Below are 17361 nucleotides of genomic sequence, written 5' to 3'. Positions count from 1 at the left end.
CGGCAGGCATTTTGTGCCATACTGCGCTGCTATCAGTCCAGAAGACGAAATATGGCGAGGAGATCCCGACTTGGCCACATGACTGGGCTCTGGGGCAAATCCTCTGCGCATGGATCCCTTTGGGAGGTGCATGGGGGATACCAAAAAGTAATGCAATGGTTCTTCAAACCTGCCTTTTGTCTCTGTTATTTAGGGTGTCGTTTTATGATGAATGCTTTTCTTTTTTATCTTTCAAAATTTCTTTCCCTATGCAACTATGTGACTGTAGTATTCCAACTCTCACTTTGTGCACTGAGTAATTGTGCCGTTTTCACGACGCAGATGAACAATGAGAAAAGTGCAACATACTTTTCGTGGGTTGTTTCCAATTTCACACGGCGAAATGAACTAAAGTAGACATCAATGTCATAATTGAATATTGAGACCTAGAGAGATAGCCTATCAAGGCTCTCTCATACAAACGAAAGTGCTCTGTAGCTCGTTGATCCATCATCTTCGTCATCCTTGGACATTGCCAACTGTACAGTCATTCCCAAATTACGACACTATATACGACTCCTGATATCTTTGAGGAGGTTAAAAACAAAAGAAATCAAAGACAAAAATGTAGTAGGGTCAAGTCTTGGACCCATCCTTGTAACGCCAAATGTGGTATCGCCGCCCCGTGATAAATATAACTTCAGTAACCACCAAGAAGAGAAGGTGGCCAAAGCCCGCAGAACCGTAATTAACAAATCTGACAAAAGTTCGCCCTTTTCAATCTTGAACACCCGCTAGTAGTAGCTGTGGCCAAAGGATGTTTGCGCGGGTGGCGGACTCTTAATGGCCTGTCCGGTGTATGCACCGGGGATAGGGACAGCCTCATACGTGGGCTCGTCTGAGCCTGTGGGACCGTGTTCGGAAACGTGAACGGTGGGAATTGCAGGAGGCGAGGCTTCAGTAGGCGTAAAAGCGGACTGGTTCAGCTTAGGGGTGGCAGAGGGAGCCTTGATGGGAGGAGCTTGAAGCTTGAAGCCAGTATCTTGAGGAGCGAATTGAGACTGAGGCTCAGCAAACTGAGTACCTGGCGTGAAAGGGTTGGGATTGGGGTTCTCGCTGATGTCGGACAGGTTTCGGTAGGCAGCAGGAGGATGACGGGGGGACATGGCATAGGCGCTAAGGGCGGGAGACTTGGGACCGAAGCCAGGAGTGTTGGGCGCAGACTGGCTGCGGAGTTGAGCAAGGTAAAGATCGGAACGGGCGCGGTCTCGCATGTCCATGGACTTGAAAAGGCGTCGCTTGGTGTAGTAGCGGTAGAAGACGACGCTGTAAAGGAGAATGGCGAGAACCTCGACCACGATCTCGATGATGATGCAAATCATGGCCCAGTTTTGAAGACGGCAAACGAGTGCATAGTCGACTTTATCGCCGAAGACGTCGGATCGATGGTTGTTTACACAAGACCAACCCCACATGTCCTTATTATTACTGTTGTTTCTTGAGTTTTGGAAAAGGATAGCAGTAATAACCCAGAGGACTAAGGCGAGAATAAACTACACAAAGTCAGCCCAGTTCACAATTCGGATACAGATTCCGACTTACCCAGCCAATGGCGAACATAGTATAGTAGGTTCCTACTTTCTCGGCACGTCGGTGGCCACCTCGACAGTAGGCAATGAAGACAATGATACAAGCAAGAAGAGAGACACAGGCCATAGCAAGAACAAGTTTCTGGGGCCATGAGTTAGTGTTCTTAGCCCACGAGGGCATCTTGCTCTGTTCAGGTAGGGATCTGGTTGCGTTGAAAATAGAGAACGAGGCCGAAAGCATCGCAAGAATGATAAGAGAACAGCTGAAGTTGACACCCCGGAGTGCAAACTTGGCCAGACGGACTCGGGCTTTAATTTTCTATTCATCGTTAGTGAATTCATCGCGCGGACGGGTTGAGATAAAGTAGTTCACATACCACATCGCGGGCCTGCTCCTTCTCGGTAGACAGTTCACGCTTCTCAAGAATATCCTCCTCTCGAAATGTTGGGCTCATGGGATTCCTGAGGTGAGCAGGTGTTCCCGGCACCTTCATGGCGCTCTTGAGTGGCGTCTTGGGAGTCATTGGGACGGGAATCGATTCTCGCTGGGCGATGTATCCAAAACCAATGTCAGCGGGTTGAGGTTGAGCAACGTGAGACTTCTCGGGGTCGGCGAATGGTGATCGAGCCTCGACTGGTGAGTGGACTGAGGTTGCTTCGGCAAATCGAGGAGTTCGGGGCTTTAGAGAGCCGTCTGAGGATGATGATTCTGATGTTCCAGGTCGAGCTGCAGTGAGATTGAGTGCGGCAGGCCTTCTTTTATCTTCTGTAAGACGACCAGTCAGTAAGCCATGCCTTCTATTGTAAGCTTGCTCCCTTGGAGACGGACCTGGACCAGCCATGCTTAGAACGAGTAAATGTGAAAATTGAATAAAGATATCAACAACGAAACGTGAAAGTGCAAGTTAACGATGTTGATGAAGCAGGTATAAGAACTTCGACTCAGTCCAAGCTCACAACCGTTATAGAACAGAAGAAATTGCAGAAGAACAGAGAGACCAGCTATCGAAAGATTGGGAGAGAGGTCCGGCCAGACGTACACGCGTGGGAGGCAACGACTTTTGAGGATGGCGGCAATAGAGGGAAGATGAAAGCTCATTCGATAAGCTCAAGACACCAAGGGACGGGATAGGACATTAGACTGAGGGGGTGCCGCAAATAGAAACAGAATATGACCTTACCACAAAGATGAGCGGATATACAGCTAGACTTGTGATAGGCAGATGTGAACCGCCCGTCGAGTGATTCGATTCGCTTTGGAATTAGACGCCCAAATGACTGTCGGGATGGTGGTCAAGCTCCGCTGGCCTGGTTTGGTTTGATCACAACCTTAGTAGGCGGATGAACAAGAGCGTGCTAACTTTGTGTTGCCGTACTGCCGACTTTTGTGATACCAGAGTAGTTATTTGGTGAGATTTAGAGAAACAAATGGACAAGCCAAAGCTGAGATGCAAAAGAGAGGTATCCACAGAGAAACTTGGGAAAGCTGTGGTGTTATGGAAAGAGTACAGAGAGCAGTGTCTGCATTCTCCCATGGTCGGGGAACTCGTAAGCCATAAGGTACCATATTAGCATACTCCCCCGGCTGGAATCATCCGGGACAATTTCTGCATGTTACCCTGACAGGTCCATCATGTCCGTTTCCCATATTGAGCGATATCACTGGGTGGTAAAAATCGCCCGGCGGTTAAGCCTGGTAGAGTTGAAGCTGGGATCATGGAAGGAAAGGCTATCCTTGTTATCCCATTGGCTGGAAGGACAGCCGCTTCTTGGACCCTGGCCGTTGATCTGCCGGTATGATAGGCCATGTTTCTGCAAGCGCTTCTGTTCTTCACTGCAGTGTACCCAATCAGGTTATCAGAAGCCGTGATGAGTTGGGTAATTTTCCAGCCACATGCAGGCTTCGGCGGCAACAAACGACTTTTGTTTCGACGCGCTTGACTTTTGGGTTGCGGCACGGCCCACCAAGAAACAAGAACAGAACGTCGCATTAAGCATTTGCCATCCGACACTCACTGTCAGTTAATTTCTCTTTCTGCAAGGGTCCCGGTCAAAACTTGGCAACAGAATGAGTGACTTCTCAACTCCTACGCATTGGTCGACCAGGTTACTGGTTGCACACGAGGTGAGCGGGATATTCTCCCAAGATGCAGTCATGGTTGTATACTGTAACGGTAAGACACCGTTAACGCAGTATGGTAAGAAACGCACCCACATGCAGTTACACCAAGTCCTTGATCTTCTAGAATACAAGAATGGATAAAGATAGTATCAATTGTCATAATCGAAGCATTGAAGTCGAGATGTGACATTGCATCCCAGAGCACAGACCTTTAACCGTAACTTAGCATCAACAACATATTGAATTACCCTTATCACCAGCAAGCGTGGCAATTGCTGGTCAAGTTCGTACTTAAATGTTCATGCCATCCCCTCTTCTTGGCATTTTATCAGCAAGCAGTGAGGCTTATCACCAACACCCGTGTTGGTGTCTCCCATGTCGCCTGCACCTCGATGACATGGAAACTGAATGCATGCACATACCTTGCATTTTACGGATGATTCCTATTTCTGCTGTACACGGTTACGGAAGCGATTGGCTAATTCAAAACTAGATCATCGGATATCGAGTTTGTGTTTATATTTCGGCCATATGCGAATACGTTAGATCGATGAATGGCTCCCAGGTAGTTAAAGACGTGGAGGTTTGGAAGTGCATCACCAACTGGGCTACCAATTTATTCCAGAGGCATGCCTCATCCCGAGACCTACCGGTTTAGTTTAAAGGCAGGAAAATAATCAGGCGTTTTTGGGAATACTGGAATTGAGAACAACTAGTTGCAGATATACACCATGGTCGGGTATTTCTAGAGATAGAGCATGTCTCACTACTCACATTGAAAGAGGTACCAAATGGAAAACATTGACCTACCCCATAGAAGGTTGCGAAATATTTCTGTAAGGAAATTGCGAGTAACCGAATGTTGTTTTGTTATTTGCATCAGATTTTCAATCTCAGGAGACCTCATACTTTCTTTCCTCCGCCGCTACGTAGTGCTAACATTTATCATGGTCGACACTCCTCGAATTCATTGTGCTATGGTAGAGGTGAGCTTTTGAATTAGGTAGTTGACAGCCGAAGCTCATCCGAATGAGGGGCATCAAATCCTTATCAGCTTATCATATCATACTGGGCTTAGCGTAGGAGTCATAGCCATTTCGAGAGACTGCACACGAGGAATTTTGCCATCATCAAGGCGAAATACGGAAAATCTTGGCTCTCGGCGACCTCAACTTCGAGAACTACTCACGAGATTTTCAAATCTTGGACTGTAATTTTCCCCCAACCCAAGCGACCCGTTTATCCACCCAAAACCGCCCTTTCGCTGGTTCACGACCGAAAAACCATATCTGAAATACCGCCTGAATTGCCCCGCCTTCATCATGTCTACCAACGACGACCCCAAATACGACGACATCGGGTCCGAGTCTGACTCTGGAGAGTCTGTCGGCCACAACGAAGCTGCCGATGAGAAGCCTCTCAAGTCGGCTCTCAAGAAGTCCAACCCAGCTGTCGCCGAGCCCGCCACTCAAAAACCTCCTCTGCCTCCCCAAACCGATCCCAAAGACCTCGACGTCGCCAGCTTGACTCCTTTGACGGCCGAGATTATCGCCCGACAAGCCACAATCAACATCGGTACTATTGGCCATGTCGCTCACGGAAAGTCCACCGTCGTCAAGGCCATCTCTGGTGTCCAGACTGTTCGTTTCAAGAACGAGCTGATCCGAAACATTACCATCAAGTTGGGTTACGCCAACGCCAAGATCTACAAGTGTGATAACCAAGCTTGCCCTCGACCTGGATGCTACCGAAGTTACAAGAGTGATAAGGAGGTTGACCCTTCTTGTGAGCGAGATGGATGTGGCGGCACTTATAGACTATTGCGACACGTCTCGTAAGTCGAAAAACATATGCCCCCTTACAAGGTGATTGCTGACACTATCAGATTCGTCGATTGCCCTGGTCACGATATTCTCATGAGTACTATGTTGTCAGGAGCTGCTGTCATGGACGCCGCCCTTCTCCTTATCGCCGGTAACGAATCTTGCCCTCAGCCTCAGACTTCCGAGCATTTGGCTGCTATTGAGATCATGAAGCTCGATAAGATCATCATTCTCCAGAACAAGGTCGATCTTATGCGGGAAGAGGCTGCTCAGCAGCACTACCAGTCCATTCTCAAGTTCATCCGAGGAACTGTCGCTGGCAAGTCCCCAGTTATTCCCATCTCTGCCCAGCTCAAGTTCAACATCGATGCCGTCAACGAGGCCATTGTCAACACCATCCCCGTCCCTCCCAGAGACTTCAGCATTGACCCTCACATGATTGTCATTCGATCATTCGATGTCAACAAGCCTGGTTCCGAGATCGATGAGCTCAAGGGTGGTGTCGCTGGTGGTTCCATTCTCCACGGTGTTATCAAGCTCGGTGATGAGATCGAGATCCGACCTGGTATCGTCGCCCGAGACGACAGCGGTGCCCTCAAGTGTACTCCCATTTTCAGCCGAGTCGTCTCTCTCAACTCCGAGACCAACGACCTCAAGTACGCTGTTCCTGGCGGTCTTATTGGTGTTGGTACCCGTATCGACCCTACGCTTTGCCGAGCCGATCGTCTCGTCGGTTTCGTGCTGGGTCTCAAGGGCCGCCTGCCCGAGATTTACAGCGAGATTGAGGTTAACTTCTACCTCCTCCGTCGCCTTCTCGGTGTCAGAACTGCCGACGGTAAGCAGGCCAAGGTTGCTAAGCTGGCCAAGAACGAGGTTATCATGGTCAACATCGGTTCCACCTCTACTGGTGCCAAGGTTGCCGCTATCAAGAACGATGCTGCCAAGCTTGTCTTGACCAGCCCCGCCTGTACCAACATTGGTGAGAAGGTTGCTCTCAGCCGACGTATCGAGAAGCATTGGCGTCTTATTGGTTGGGCTACCATTGCTGCGTAAGTTTTTCCCCTAACAACCGTAATACCTGAACGGAACATTTCACTAACTTTCCTTACAGTGGTGTGACACTCGAGCCTAGCACTGCTTAAAAGATTCATGTAGACAAACGAAAGAATTGAACAAAATTTCCGCACGATTTTTCGGCTATGTGATATACCGAACTCGAGGACGCCAGGTTTCCCAGAGCAGAGCCCTCGAAGGCATTTTGAGTAGACGGTTGGCGCTGGACCAGGCATGGTGTTAAAAGTGGTCTTTTTCGGGAGCATGGGGCGAGGAAAAGGGGGGTTTAGAAGAGTCCTGGTCAAACTGCCTCGAGCACTTGTGACTGACGGACAAGATGTGTAGTTGCGTTGTAAAGCATCAAGGGGTTACATCAACCTCCTAGGGAAAAGAGCAAATGTCTTCTCCAATTAGCCATAGCAGGAATGAAGAAACTATCATGACCAAACTTCCAAGAATTATATTAAAATATCTATTTGCGAACTTTGCGCGCGTGTTTGACCAAGTTTTCTATAACCCCCTCAAAGGCTTCTCTATCGCCAATCTTTTCGTCGGTCCTCTTTTTCCAATACTCCAGCGCCTCCTTTGCTGCCTCTTCCAAACCTTGCAGTTTGGCGATGTGAGCCTTGAGTTCATCATCGGTCATACCATCAAGAGCTTCATCGGTAGTTTGACAAAGGTGACGGCCAGCCACGAGATCCAGCTCCGGCTGTGGTGGTGGGCCACGACGCTTTCTTGATGACGCAGAAGGCTTTCCTTGAGTGTCGACTGACGTCGACGAATTGTTGCCCTCGCCCTGCCGTAACCGGGAGACAGATCGAGAATCTGAAGAGTTCCGAGGGGAGAGTGTAGAGACATTCAATGACGGAAGGACAAGTTTCTTTTGCTTGGAAGCCGGAAGAATTTCGTCTAGATCGACAGGTACACCGAGTGAGACAAGGAATAGGCGGCGTGTTCGGGAACGGATCCAATCTGGAGGGGCAAGAGGCGGAGGCGCAACAAGTTGTGACCATAAAGATGCTGATCGTGGTGTAAAGAATACTGAGTCTTTCGACAGAGGAGGGAACTGAGGGAGGTCGAGTTCTTCTGGGGGAAATAGCGTAGCAAGGAAAGGCTCCAATGCATTTAGAACTCCTTCTGCATCGACCCCGTCAAAGTCGGGTATGGGCTAGATGATAGTAAGCGGATGTAGCAAGACATAACTTCAGGGTCATCTTACAAATGGTAATGTGGATTGCGGCGTGGGTTGTGCCGCAGTAGCAGGTGCTGGAGTTTCTGCTTCTTGGAACCCATCCTCAAAGTCGTCGAAATCATCGTCTTCATTACCCTCTTCAAAATCGTCAAAGTCGTCACCGAACTCATCATCGCCATTGTCTTCGTCGTCGTCATTGTCATCATCATTCTCTTCCTTGTCGTCATCTTCATGGTCACCGTCACCATTTTGCAAAGGAGAAGCTAGAGAGCTAGGTTCCTCGGAAGGTTCATCTTGTAATTTCGTGTTTGTAGGATCGGGCGAGGGTGTTGAATTATCTACGCGAGCGAATTTCAGCGGTCAATGAACATTCTTGTGTGTTTGTTTAGGACTTTGCTACTCCCATACCAGAATTGCTTTCCACATTTGTGCTCTCGCCCTGAATCTCCTTGACCTGCCCATCAGAATCCACGAGAATATCTGGGGATGCATCTGCCTTGCGCCTCTCCTCGTACTGAATGGAATGCGATCGGCTTCTGGGCCCAGGAGCCTCCTCTACAATGGTCGTGGGAGGGCTGACTTTGGGAGCCGAGGGAGCATCTTCGGATGTGGTTGTTTCTGGGGTAATTGCGATCTCGTCAGGTTGAGCATCTTGTCCTCGCAACTCATACGCATGAGTCCCGGGAACCTCGCCGTGTGAAGGTTGATCATCGACTTTTTCGACTCGAGTTATGGGAATTGGGGAGCTGATCCTAGGGCTTCCAGAACCAGACGCAGCATCCGTAAATTGGTCATCGGACTCGGATTCCTCAGCTACATCGTGTCAGCAAGGTGAAACAACGATCCGAGTTCTAGGGAGTATTCATACCAAGCTCGCGGGCTCCGGCGTCCTCAACGGGAGCACCCTTGGGAGGCTCAAGCTTTTCGGCGTCTGTCATAATGACGGAATCTGAGTAGAGTTGGTGCTTTGAGCTCTACAGCATGTAGTATGGACAATCGAAATCGAGGAGGAAGGTGTCGTGGAAGTTCTATGCAGGGCGGTAAGTGTTACAGAGACGCCGGTTGATGAGAGGGCGCGCGGAGTAATATCAAGATTGTCGGAATCACAGAGCAATAACTCTGTTTACGATCAATATGTTTGTACAGTCTCAGGAAAGGAGTTCATCCAAGAGTCTTGAAGTCGATCTGGAGCTTCTGTCGAGTGGGAAAGTGCCATCACGTGGGGCTTTGCGCGGCTCATCCATTCACATTGACTTTCTGAGTTATCCCTGCATCAGCTTAGTCCAGAACACGACAGGGACACCGAATTTGGGTAGGATGGTACAACCTCTGCGAGAATACTTGGCAGGTCACTGCATTAGCATAGGCTGTCGTGAGACTAGATGAAACCCGGAAGGGACGATGGCATAGTAAAGTACGATGCTTGACCATTTTTCTTTGCTGATCTTATAGAATTCGGGTCCCTTAGCTTGGAATGCCAACATATGCCGTCCAGGCCAATGGTACTCTGTTCTATACTTGATATTATTATGATGCACTCTACCTGACTGAATTGTGCTGTATTGCAACATCCTTCTGTCTCATCTTGTGTTTGTTCATGTTCCTGTATTGTTTTCTTTTTTGCACAACGGTTTGACTTGTTTTCACTGAATACTAGTTGAAGATAGATATCTTGCTTGACAGAATTATTTCCATTGTTTGTATCTAGGCTTACACTTTAAAGCGTCGTTACTACTTACTCTATTAACAAATGTTTCTTATCAATAAAGATGTGCCCATGAACTTCCGTTCTATTAGTAACCACCGAGATGTATTTTAATACCGCGTGATGACTCTTAATTCAATGGGGGGCTTCTCAAGGTCTAATCGATGCAATGAGGGCGGTATATCACGAAACATAGGGCCCGAAACAGCACCGTCTTAAACGGAACCTGTGCGATGGTCTGAATGTGGTTTAGCTCAGGCACGGTCCAGTTAGACGGTGAATGCTCACCTCAAAACGCGTCTCCACAAAAAAAGCTCCCAAATGCTATGGACCAGCCTTCGATAAATCCGTTGCCATCAACGACCACAGTCTTGCATCTCGACTATCACAGTCATCATCCCAGGTCCCATTTTCGACCATCGGGAAATATTGTTTCTTGACGTGCTAATTCTCTTTCAACTCGGCTCAGATACACCGCGACCGACAATTCTTCCGATTCGAGCCAGCTGATCGTCGACCTCAACCCCCAAGATGTCGTTCAGTTTCGGAAACACAAGCTCTTCGGGCGCATCCAACAACAACCCGACGTCGAGTGCGCCGGCATCAGGAAATCTTTTCGGTGCTGCTACTGGAAGCCCCGGCTTTTCATTCAGCTCCATCGGTGGTTCCGCTGCCGGCAACAGCTCGACACCTGCTAGCAACAGTTCAAGCAACTTGTTTGGTGGTCAACAAAGCAGCGCAACAGCACAAAAGCCCGCTGGGGGTCTTTTTGGTGGCGGCGCGAACGCGACCACTACCACCCCTTCCTCCAGCGGAATCTTCGGCGGTGGCGGCTCTACTACTCCTGCGACAAGTGGTCTTTTTGGAGGAGGTGCTTCTACCACACCTGCAGCAACCACAGCTCCTTCTAGCGGTGGGATGTTTGGCGGCGGCACTGCTAGTTCTACTGCGCCTGCTTCCGGAGGACTGTTTGGAAACGCAGGAAGCAACGCAAGCAAGCCTGCGGCTAATCTTTTCGGAGGCGGTAACTCTTCTGCCCCTGTTAGCAGCACTGGTGGTATGTTCGGCCAGAACAACGCCAATCAGACCTCAACAGCCACTACCTCAGCTGCACCAGCGTCAGGTCTGTTTGGAAACGCTACTACTGGAGCTGCCACTCCTGCCAAGCCTACTTTTTCTTTGCCGTCGACGACCCCGGCTGGAGCACCCCCTACCGATGCCGCGAAGCCTGCCGGAGGACTATTCGGCAACACAAGTGCACAAGCATCAACTGGATCATCCGGCCTTTTTGGAAATACAGCGAAGCCGGCGACAACCTCAGCTTCCTCTGCCCAGCCCAGCACAACGGCCTCAGCAACACCCGGCGGCCTCTTTGGGGGAGGTGCACAGGCTCCCAGCAGCGCTCCTGCTGGAGGGCTCTTTGGTGCTAAGCCAGCATCTACTCCCACTTCTACCTCTGGTGGGATGTTTGGAGCAAAGCCCGAGAGCGCTGCCCCTGCTGCGTCTCAGGGAGGAAGCTCAACTCCCGCTGCCACTACCACTTCCTTGTTTGGAGCCAAACCTGCCGCTCCAGCAACTTCGACCCCAAGCTCAGCACCATCTGGTGGTCTCTTCGGCGGCGGTGCAGCAGCTTCTGCCGCACCCGCCAGTTCCACTACAACAACAGCCGGAGGACTGTTTGGAGCCAAGCCTGCGACCACCACAGCTACTACAACAACTCCTGCTGCTACTACAACCGCCGGTGGTCTTTTTGGCGGCACTGCTAAGCCCTCTACTGAAACAGCTACACCAAAGCCTGCCGGTGGTTTATTCGGAGCTGCCGCTAGCAGCCAAACAACAGGCTCGACAGCTGCCACCACTGGCGCATCGACGACCACTTCAGCCCCAGCAGCAGGCACTACCGCTGCTCCAGCCAGCAATCTGTTCGGTGCGAAGCCAGCCGCAGATGCCAACAAGGACGCAGCCAAACCTGCGACTACCAGCACCACTCCCGGTCCTTTAGGTGCTTCCACAACTGGCCCAACATCCCAGATGGCGCGCCTCAAGAACAAGACCATGGAGGATATTGTAACAAGATGGGCATCAGACCTCTCAAAGTACCAGAAAGAATTCAAGGAGCAGGCGACTACTGTGTCTAGCTGGGATAGAAGCCTTGTAGACAACGGTGAAAAGATCCAGAAGCTGTACCTTGATACTTTTGAAGCCGAGCGAGCGAGTCACGAAATTGAGCGACAGCTTGCTGCCGTGGAGAGTCAACAGGACGAGCTTGAAGCATGGTTGGATCGATACGAGTCTGAGGTCCAAGATATGTTTGCTAAACAGCTGGGTCCTGGCGAGCAGTTGGCTGGGCCTGACCAGGAGCGTGAGCGCACGTATAAGCTTGCAGAGAAGCTCACACAACAACTGGACGAGAAGTCGCGCGATCTATCTAAGATGGTCAAGGAGATTAACGACATCTCTGGTACATTAAACAAGGGTGCTAAACCCGAGGACCCTGTAAGTTCCATGTCGTTTTCATTCACAAAAACAAACTTTGCTAACCCGTTGTCATAGCTGAGCCAAATTGTCCGTGTTCTCAACGGCCACCTTACACAGCTGCAATGGATCGATGCTAATGCCTCATCGTTGCAAGCCAAGGTGGCAGCTGCTCAGAAATCAAGCAGCAACTTAGGAAGTCACTATGCTGGTTCGGATAATGATGCGGCGGAGAGCTTCTATCGCTCATACATGGGACGACGATGAAGAGAAGGGTTGTAATTGTTGGATTGGAGTTTTAGGCAAGGAATCCAGGTAATTCTTTATCGAAGATGAAATATGAAGCAAAGCATGCGTAACCACAGGCATGATCAGTAATCGGGATGTGGAAATGACATCTGGAACTTGAAACATTGATTGGAGAGTGCAAACGTGTAGATATTCTTGTACACTAGTTTAGACTATGGAAAAGTCAAGCTCTGAATGAATAGCGATTTCATGTCGAGTTCCGTCAATCGATGACTGTAACATCCCACTGCGATCTTGGCGAGCCGGTTTAGGTCTCGCTGAATTCTGATAATTCCCCCCACACGCTTTGCCTGATCTATCCGGTGATCCGCGGTATGAGTTGCTTAGTGCTGCTCGCCGCCCTGCTCCTTTGTGATATCATCACTATAGAAGAATTGAAGTTAGTGATTGGCTCAATTCAGATGCTTGAGTATCGCATCGGTGGTGGATGGGGATCATACATGTGCTTGGAGAGACGGTCAAGGTGCTGCTGCTGCTCCTGAAGCTTCTTCTTGAGCTCAATGAGCTTCTCCTTCTCACGCTGGCGGATAGCGTAATCCTCGCTGGCCTTCTCACGTCGCTGGAAAGCATCACTGAAGACAGGAGTGTTAGAGATGCGCAATCGCAAAATCAATTGGACTTCAGCCTCGAAACTCACCCAGAACCTCCAGAAGGGCGGGGAGCTCCAGTAGCACCCTCACTCATGACGCGAGGAGTGGTAGAGAAGCATCGAATGGGTCGGAAGGCAGCTGCCTGACGGAAAGATGTGCGAAGCATGGTTGCGAATTAGATTTGGTATCTTATTGTTACTTGCTAGGAGCAAAAGATCAGTAGGAATTGAGGATCGTGGTTTGTTTTGTAGCCGATGACGTTGCCGTTTTGGTGGGAGAGCCGAGATGATCTGACGACGGGTGAGCGAGCTTCTGGGTCGGGCTAAGCGTTACACCTCAGGCTCTGCAGTAGGCAGCTACTTAGACTTTCGTCTACATCTGGCGTGTCATCTAGGTAACTGCTTAACAAAGTCGGGCCAATGGCGGTAAATCCCGGCGAGCTCCTTTGGAAAGCTCGGATCTGACTGACCATCTGCAAGCATCCAAGACATCGGGAATCTGTCCGTGCCTGACAACCTGATGAGGTGGATTACCCTGCATTCAATGAAGTGTTACTGATTCGATGCACATCATTTTGTTTCCGTAGCGCTACATTCGGATATCTACTTGAGGTTCATGAATCTCAAAGCACATGTTTGGTAACTCAGCAGCCTGAAGCTGAAAGGCCTTGAATGACATCAGAGCTCGTGCCAAGTGGGTACATCCCGACACTGAATCCTGGTACTCTGTATGTATAGGAGAGACTCAGCTTTGCGTAACAACAAACAAGGCCTTGTCCGGAGGGAATTGCAGGCAGATATCACCATTGTCGCTACAAAGCATCATGCGGCGCATGGTTTGGATGAACTGCTAATATTGGACAAACTCATCGCTTTGCATATCAGGTACTTTGGATCAAGAAGCTCACCCTCTGGTGACTTTGTTTAGAAGCTTCTCGTAATGGGTTTAAAATCGGACGATAGCGACATAATCTTGGTTCTAGAAACAATAGTTTGAGATTTATTAATCCATCATGCGGCCAAGATTGGTCACGAGTGTGACAGAAACCGGGTTACAAAGTCGGTCATGTTCATGCTACGGTAATGAAGAGTTTGTATGTATGTTTCCATTTCCAGTCAGTCGGAGCCCTGTATAACTCGACTTCCCACGCAAAGAAAGTTGGACGCAAGAATGTAAACGCAAGCAAGATAAAAAGTTACAGTGCTTCAATCTTTGGTCGCCTATACCCACACTAGATATGCATAGCTATGCATACAACCTGAAACCATCGTGAGGCGCTGGTCGTTGACAGGCTTATGGTATTCAGGTTTATACAATGCAGAGATGATGCCGATCGCAAGCCGGAATGAGGCCAAATCGAACAAAGAGAAACAGCCTTACAGTATAATTCATTCCTCCAAGCATGACAATAGGCATTCGCTCCTGTCACACATTGAAGTTTCGTGTCGGCACTTGTGTGGCTGTTTCGAGCACACCAACAGACGAGATAGCGTGAGTCCGTAACAGGACAAAGGAGGTCGGTCGCATGATGAGGATGATGACATTTGACACTTTTGGACCCCTCTTTCTGCCGATGCTTGGAAAGAACCTTACCTGGGAGATACTTTTCTAATCAAATCGTCTACATAGTATGATAGTATGTATGGCTAAGCCGTTGTTGGCTTATCTTTCATAAAGTTAGTAAACGGCTTCTTGTCTTGACTTCAGTCAATAATGTCTGATCTAGCTGGCATTATCATAGTACTTTTGAAACCCTTAATTAAAACCAGGACCATGATACAGGCACCAAGTCAATTTGGAGATCCTACAGGGACTATACGATTAGAGCATGAGGCAATGATGATGCCCGTAAGGCAGCTCATCGGTAAGGTACCTGGGCCTAGCAATACCTAAGACACCAGATCTACCTCCATTCATTCAAGTGAGAGACCTTAATAGAAGAAGCTCATTCCATTTGGCAACTTAGAATGGATGATGAACAAAAGATGCGCTGATTGGGCATGAAGCATGAATTAGAGATAATTAATCCACTGGAGTTCCAGGGCACAGCTCATCGTCGTCACAGTCACAGGCTGGCTGGCTCACAGCCCAGTGGGGGGGAAGCGGGGAGTAGGTAGGGGAGTATGGTATCTGAGGTGGGGCAGCCCGACGCTCGCTGGCACTGGCACTGCTGGCACTGACTGGCACTGACACCCAACTGCTCCTGTTCCATGTCAATTGGCAGTGACCAGCAAAGGTGCCCCTTCCCAGGTCGATCCAATGCCTCTAGAAGGCTTTCGTCACCCAAAAAGTCGCCCATGCGACCATGTCCATGCTTAGTCCAGCCGCAGCCCAGCCCAGCCAAGTCCCGTCCCCAACAACACTCCCCCGTTCCCGTCAATCCTACCTGCTTGTTGTCCAGTTCGTCCCGCAAAACCAGACCAAAGCCACTTCTTTTTTCATCTCTCTACTTTACTCTACTCTACTCTTGGCCTCCCGTTCCGTTCACCATCCACCATCTATCTTTCCTTCAACTGAAAGCTTCTTCTCAGCTGAATTTCGTTATTTCCCCTTTCCTTTAACAACCCTTGAAATCTAAATCCACCGACTTTAGGTACGTATGCGCTGCTTCACCCTTTGTGTTTCTATATAATCTTTGTGGTGTTTCTTTCTTTTCATCAAGAGAAAGAGTCCTGTCCATCACGATTATCCTGTCTTTTGTGTTGTTTGATTGTGTTTTGTTGTGTCCTTTCCCCTCTGTCGTCATTACCCCCCCCCCCCTTCAAAAACGAAACGGACACGCACCCGTTATTCCCCCTTGGATCGTCTTGGGCCGCCTTCAACACCACGAATAAGAAATAACCGCCTTATTTCTTTGACGACGATACCTGATACAAAAATCGAAGAGCATCTCAACCATAACCGCTGTGTTGCTCGTCACTGTTGCTGTCATCCGTATTCAGGAGGCCGTCGTCTGAGAAACCCCTCCGCCACTGACAGCCCAAGAGCGGGGAGCCTCACCGAATCGTCGCCGCCGCCCGCTCTAGCCACGCACTAGGCGCGCAACTGCTCTCCCTGTTTATCGCTTAAGACGATCCATCGACTTATCGCCCCTCGCCCACTTCGCAGCTTCACTCATCATTCCACTATTGTCGTCTTTGAGCAACGTCTACACGAATTTGCGATTCCTCGATCATTTTCACACGCCTATTTGCGCCTATATTTGCACATACCGCTTCCACATTTTATTTCGTCTGACAAGCTTGATCACCCCTTTTACTAACCCACCTTTGAACCACAGTCGCCAAACACCGCCAAAATGGGTCACGAAGATGCTGTCTACCTTGCCAAGCTCGCTGAGCAGGCCGAGCGATATGAGGGTATGTTCTCGAAACCGATCTCACCTATTTCCCACGCGCTAACAAAGGGCGCGCGCCTATCGCAGAGATGGTTGAGAACATGAAGATTGTCGCCGGTGAGGACCGAGATCTCACCGTCGAAGAGCGAAACCTGCTCTCCGTTGCCTACAAGAACGTCATTGGCGCCCGCCGTGCTTCCTGGCGCATAGTCACCTCCATCGAGCAGAAGGAGGAGTCTAAGGGCAACTCTTCTCAGGTTACCCTCATCAAGGAGTACCGACAGAAGATCGAGGCCGAGCTTGCCAAGATCTGCGAAGATATCCTCGAGGTCCTTGACCAGCACCTGATTCCCTCTGCCAAGTCTGGCGAGTCCAAGGTTTTCTACCACAAGATGTAGGCGCAAATCAGCTCGTCTCTATTTGCAAACCGATATTAACCAGTACTGTAGGAAGGGTGACTACCACCGTTACCTCGCCGAGTTCGCCATTGGCGACCGCCGCAAGGACTCTGCCGACAAGTCCCTCGAGGCCTACAAGGCTGCTACTGAGGTTGCCCAGACTGAGCTTCCTCCCACCCATCCCATCCGCCTTGGTCTCGCCCTCAACTTCTCCGTTTTCTACTACGAGATCCTCAACGCCCCTGACCAGGCTTGCCACCTGGCTAAGCAGGCCTTCGATGATGCCATCGCTGGTATGTTTCGCAAATTACCTGCTCTTAATTCACAGCTTGCTAACCCGAAATTCACAGAGCTTGACACTCTGAGCGAGGAGAGCTACAAGGACTCCACACTGATCATGCAACTGCTCCGCGACAACCTCGTAAGTTTTCCAACGGTCTTATGCTCTAAAGTTACGATAACGACTAACACTGTAATAGACCCTCTGGACCTCTTCCGAGGCCGAGACCTCCGCTGCTGGTCAGGCTGAGGCTCCCAAGGAGGATGCCCCTGCTGCTGCCACCGCCGAGGATGCCCCTGCTGCCGCGGCTGAGGAGCCCAAGGCCGAGTAAAGGATCGTCACGATTATGTTTTATCTATGCAGTTGTCGGGCGGACTGGTGTCTACGGAGTGGACGGAAGACCTCGTTTTTGATCAAGAGCTTCGGCATCGTTTCGGTATACAGATAAGCGCCAAGGAGGGGCTGACTTTACACCAACGGGCTAGCAAGGAGTCTAGAAGAGAGTAATT

General features: G+C 49.8%; 6 protein-coding genes across 6 annotated transcripts; 3 read left to right on the top strand and 3 right to left on the bottom strand.

Annotated features, from left to right (window-relative positions):
* Positions 1-773: 773 nt before the first annotated feature.
* On the bottom strand, positions 774-2410 carry FSST1_002230 (MARVEL domain-containing protein; the record flags this gene model as incomplete). The annotated part of the gene is made up of 3 exons (XM_083228198.1): positions 774-1532; positions 1582-1887; positions 1946-2410. 3 exons carry the CDS (start codon positions 2408-2410, stop codon positions 774-776), a joined length of 1530 nt encoding a protein of 509 aa, XP_083092412.1.
* A 2602-nt stretch (positions 2411-5012) lies between these two features.
* On the top strand, positions 5013-6655 carry FSST1_002229 (translation initiation factor eIF2 subunit gamma; the record flags this gene model as incomplete). Its single annotated transcript, XM_083228197.1, has 3 exons — positions 5013-5524; positions 5576-6562; positions 6625-6655. 3 exons carry the CDS (start codon positions 5013-5015, stop codon positions 6653-6655), a joined length of 1530 nt encoding a protein of 509 aa, XP_083092411.1.
* A 383-nt stretch (positions 6656-7038) lies between these two features.
* Positions 7039-8696, bottom strand: FSST1_002228 (DUF5102 domain-containing protein; the record flags this gene model as incomplete). The annotated part of the gene is made up of 4 exons (XM_083228196.1): positions 7039-7734; positions 7786-8096; positions 8167-8571; positions 8627-8696. The coding sequence occupies 4 exons, from the start codon at positions 8694-8696 to the stop codon at positions 7039-7041; spliced, it is 1482 nt and encodes a 493-aa protein (XP_083092410.1).
* A 1298-nt stretch (positions 8697-9994) lies between these two features.
* Positions 9995-12205, top strand: FSST1_002227 (Nsp1-like C-terminal region-domain-containing protein; the record flags this gene model as incomplete). The annotated part of the gene is made up of 2 exons (XM_083228194.1): positions 9995-11959; positions 12017-12205. The coding sequence occupies 2 exons, from the start codon at positions 9995-9997 to the stop codon at positions 12203-12205; spliced, it is 2154 nt and encodes a 717-aa protein (XP_083092409.1).
* Positions 12206-12570: 365 nt separating this feature from the next.
* On the bottom strand, positions 12571-13003 carry FSST1_002226 (mitochondrial ATPase inhibitor, IATP-domain-containing protein; the record flags this gene model as incomplete). Its single annotated transcript, XM_083228193.1, has 3 exons — positions 12571-12610; positions 12688-12819; positions 12885-13003. 3 exons carry the CDS (start codon positions 13001-13003, stop codon positions 12571-12573), a joined length of 291 nt encoding a protein of 96 aa, XP_083092408.1.
* A 3132-nt stretch (positions 13004-16135) lies between these two features.
* Positions 16136-17183, top strand: FSST1_002225 (14-3-3 domain-containing protein; the record flags this gene model as incomplete). Its single annotated transcript, XM_083228192.1, has 5 exons — positions 16136-16196; positions 16262-16568; positions 16624-16865; positions 16923-16993; positions 17052-17183. 5 exons carry the CDS (start codon positions 16136-16138, stop codon positions 17181-17183), a joined length of 813 nt encoding a protein of 270 aa, XP_083092407.1.
* Between the last annotated feature and the right edge of the window lie 178 nt (positions 17184-17361).

Source organism: Fusarium sambucinum, chromosome IV (assembly GCF_050947815.1).
Source record: "Fusarium sambucinum isolate potato_lamoka chromosome IV, whole genome shotgun sequence".
NCBI classification, from domain to species: domain Eukaryota; kingdom Fungi; phylum Ascomycota; class Sordariomycetes; order Hypocreales; family Nectriaceae; genus Fusarium; species Fusarium sambucinum.
The sequence above is the reverse complement of the archived record's forward strand: the minus strand, read 5'-3'. Positions and strand labels throughout refer to the sequence as shown.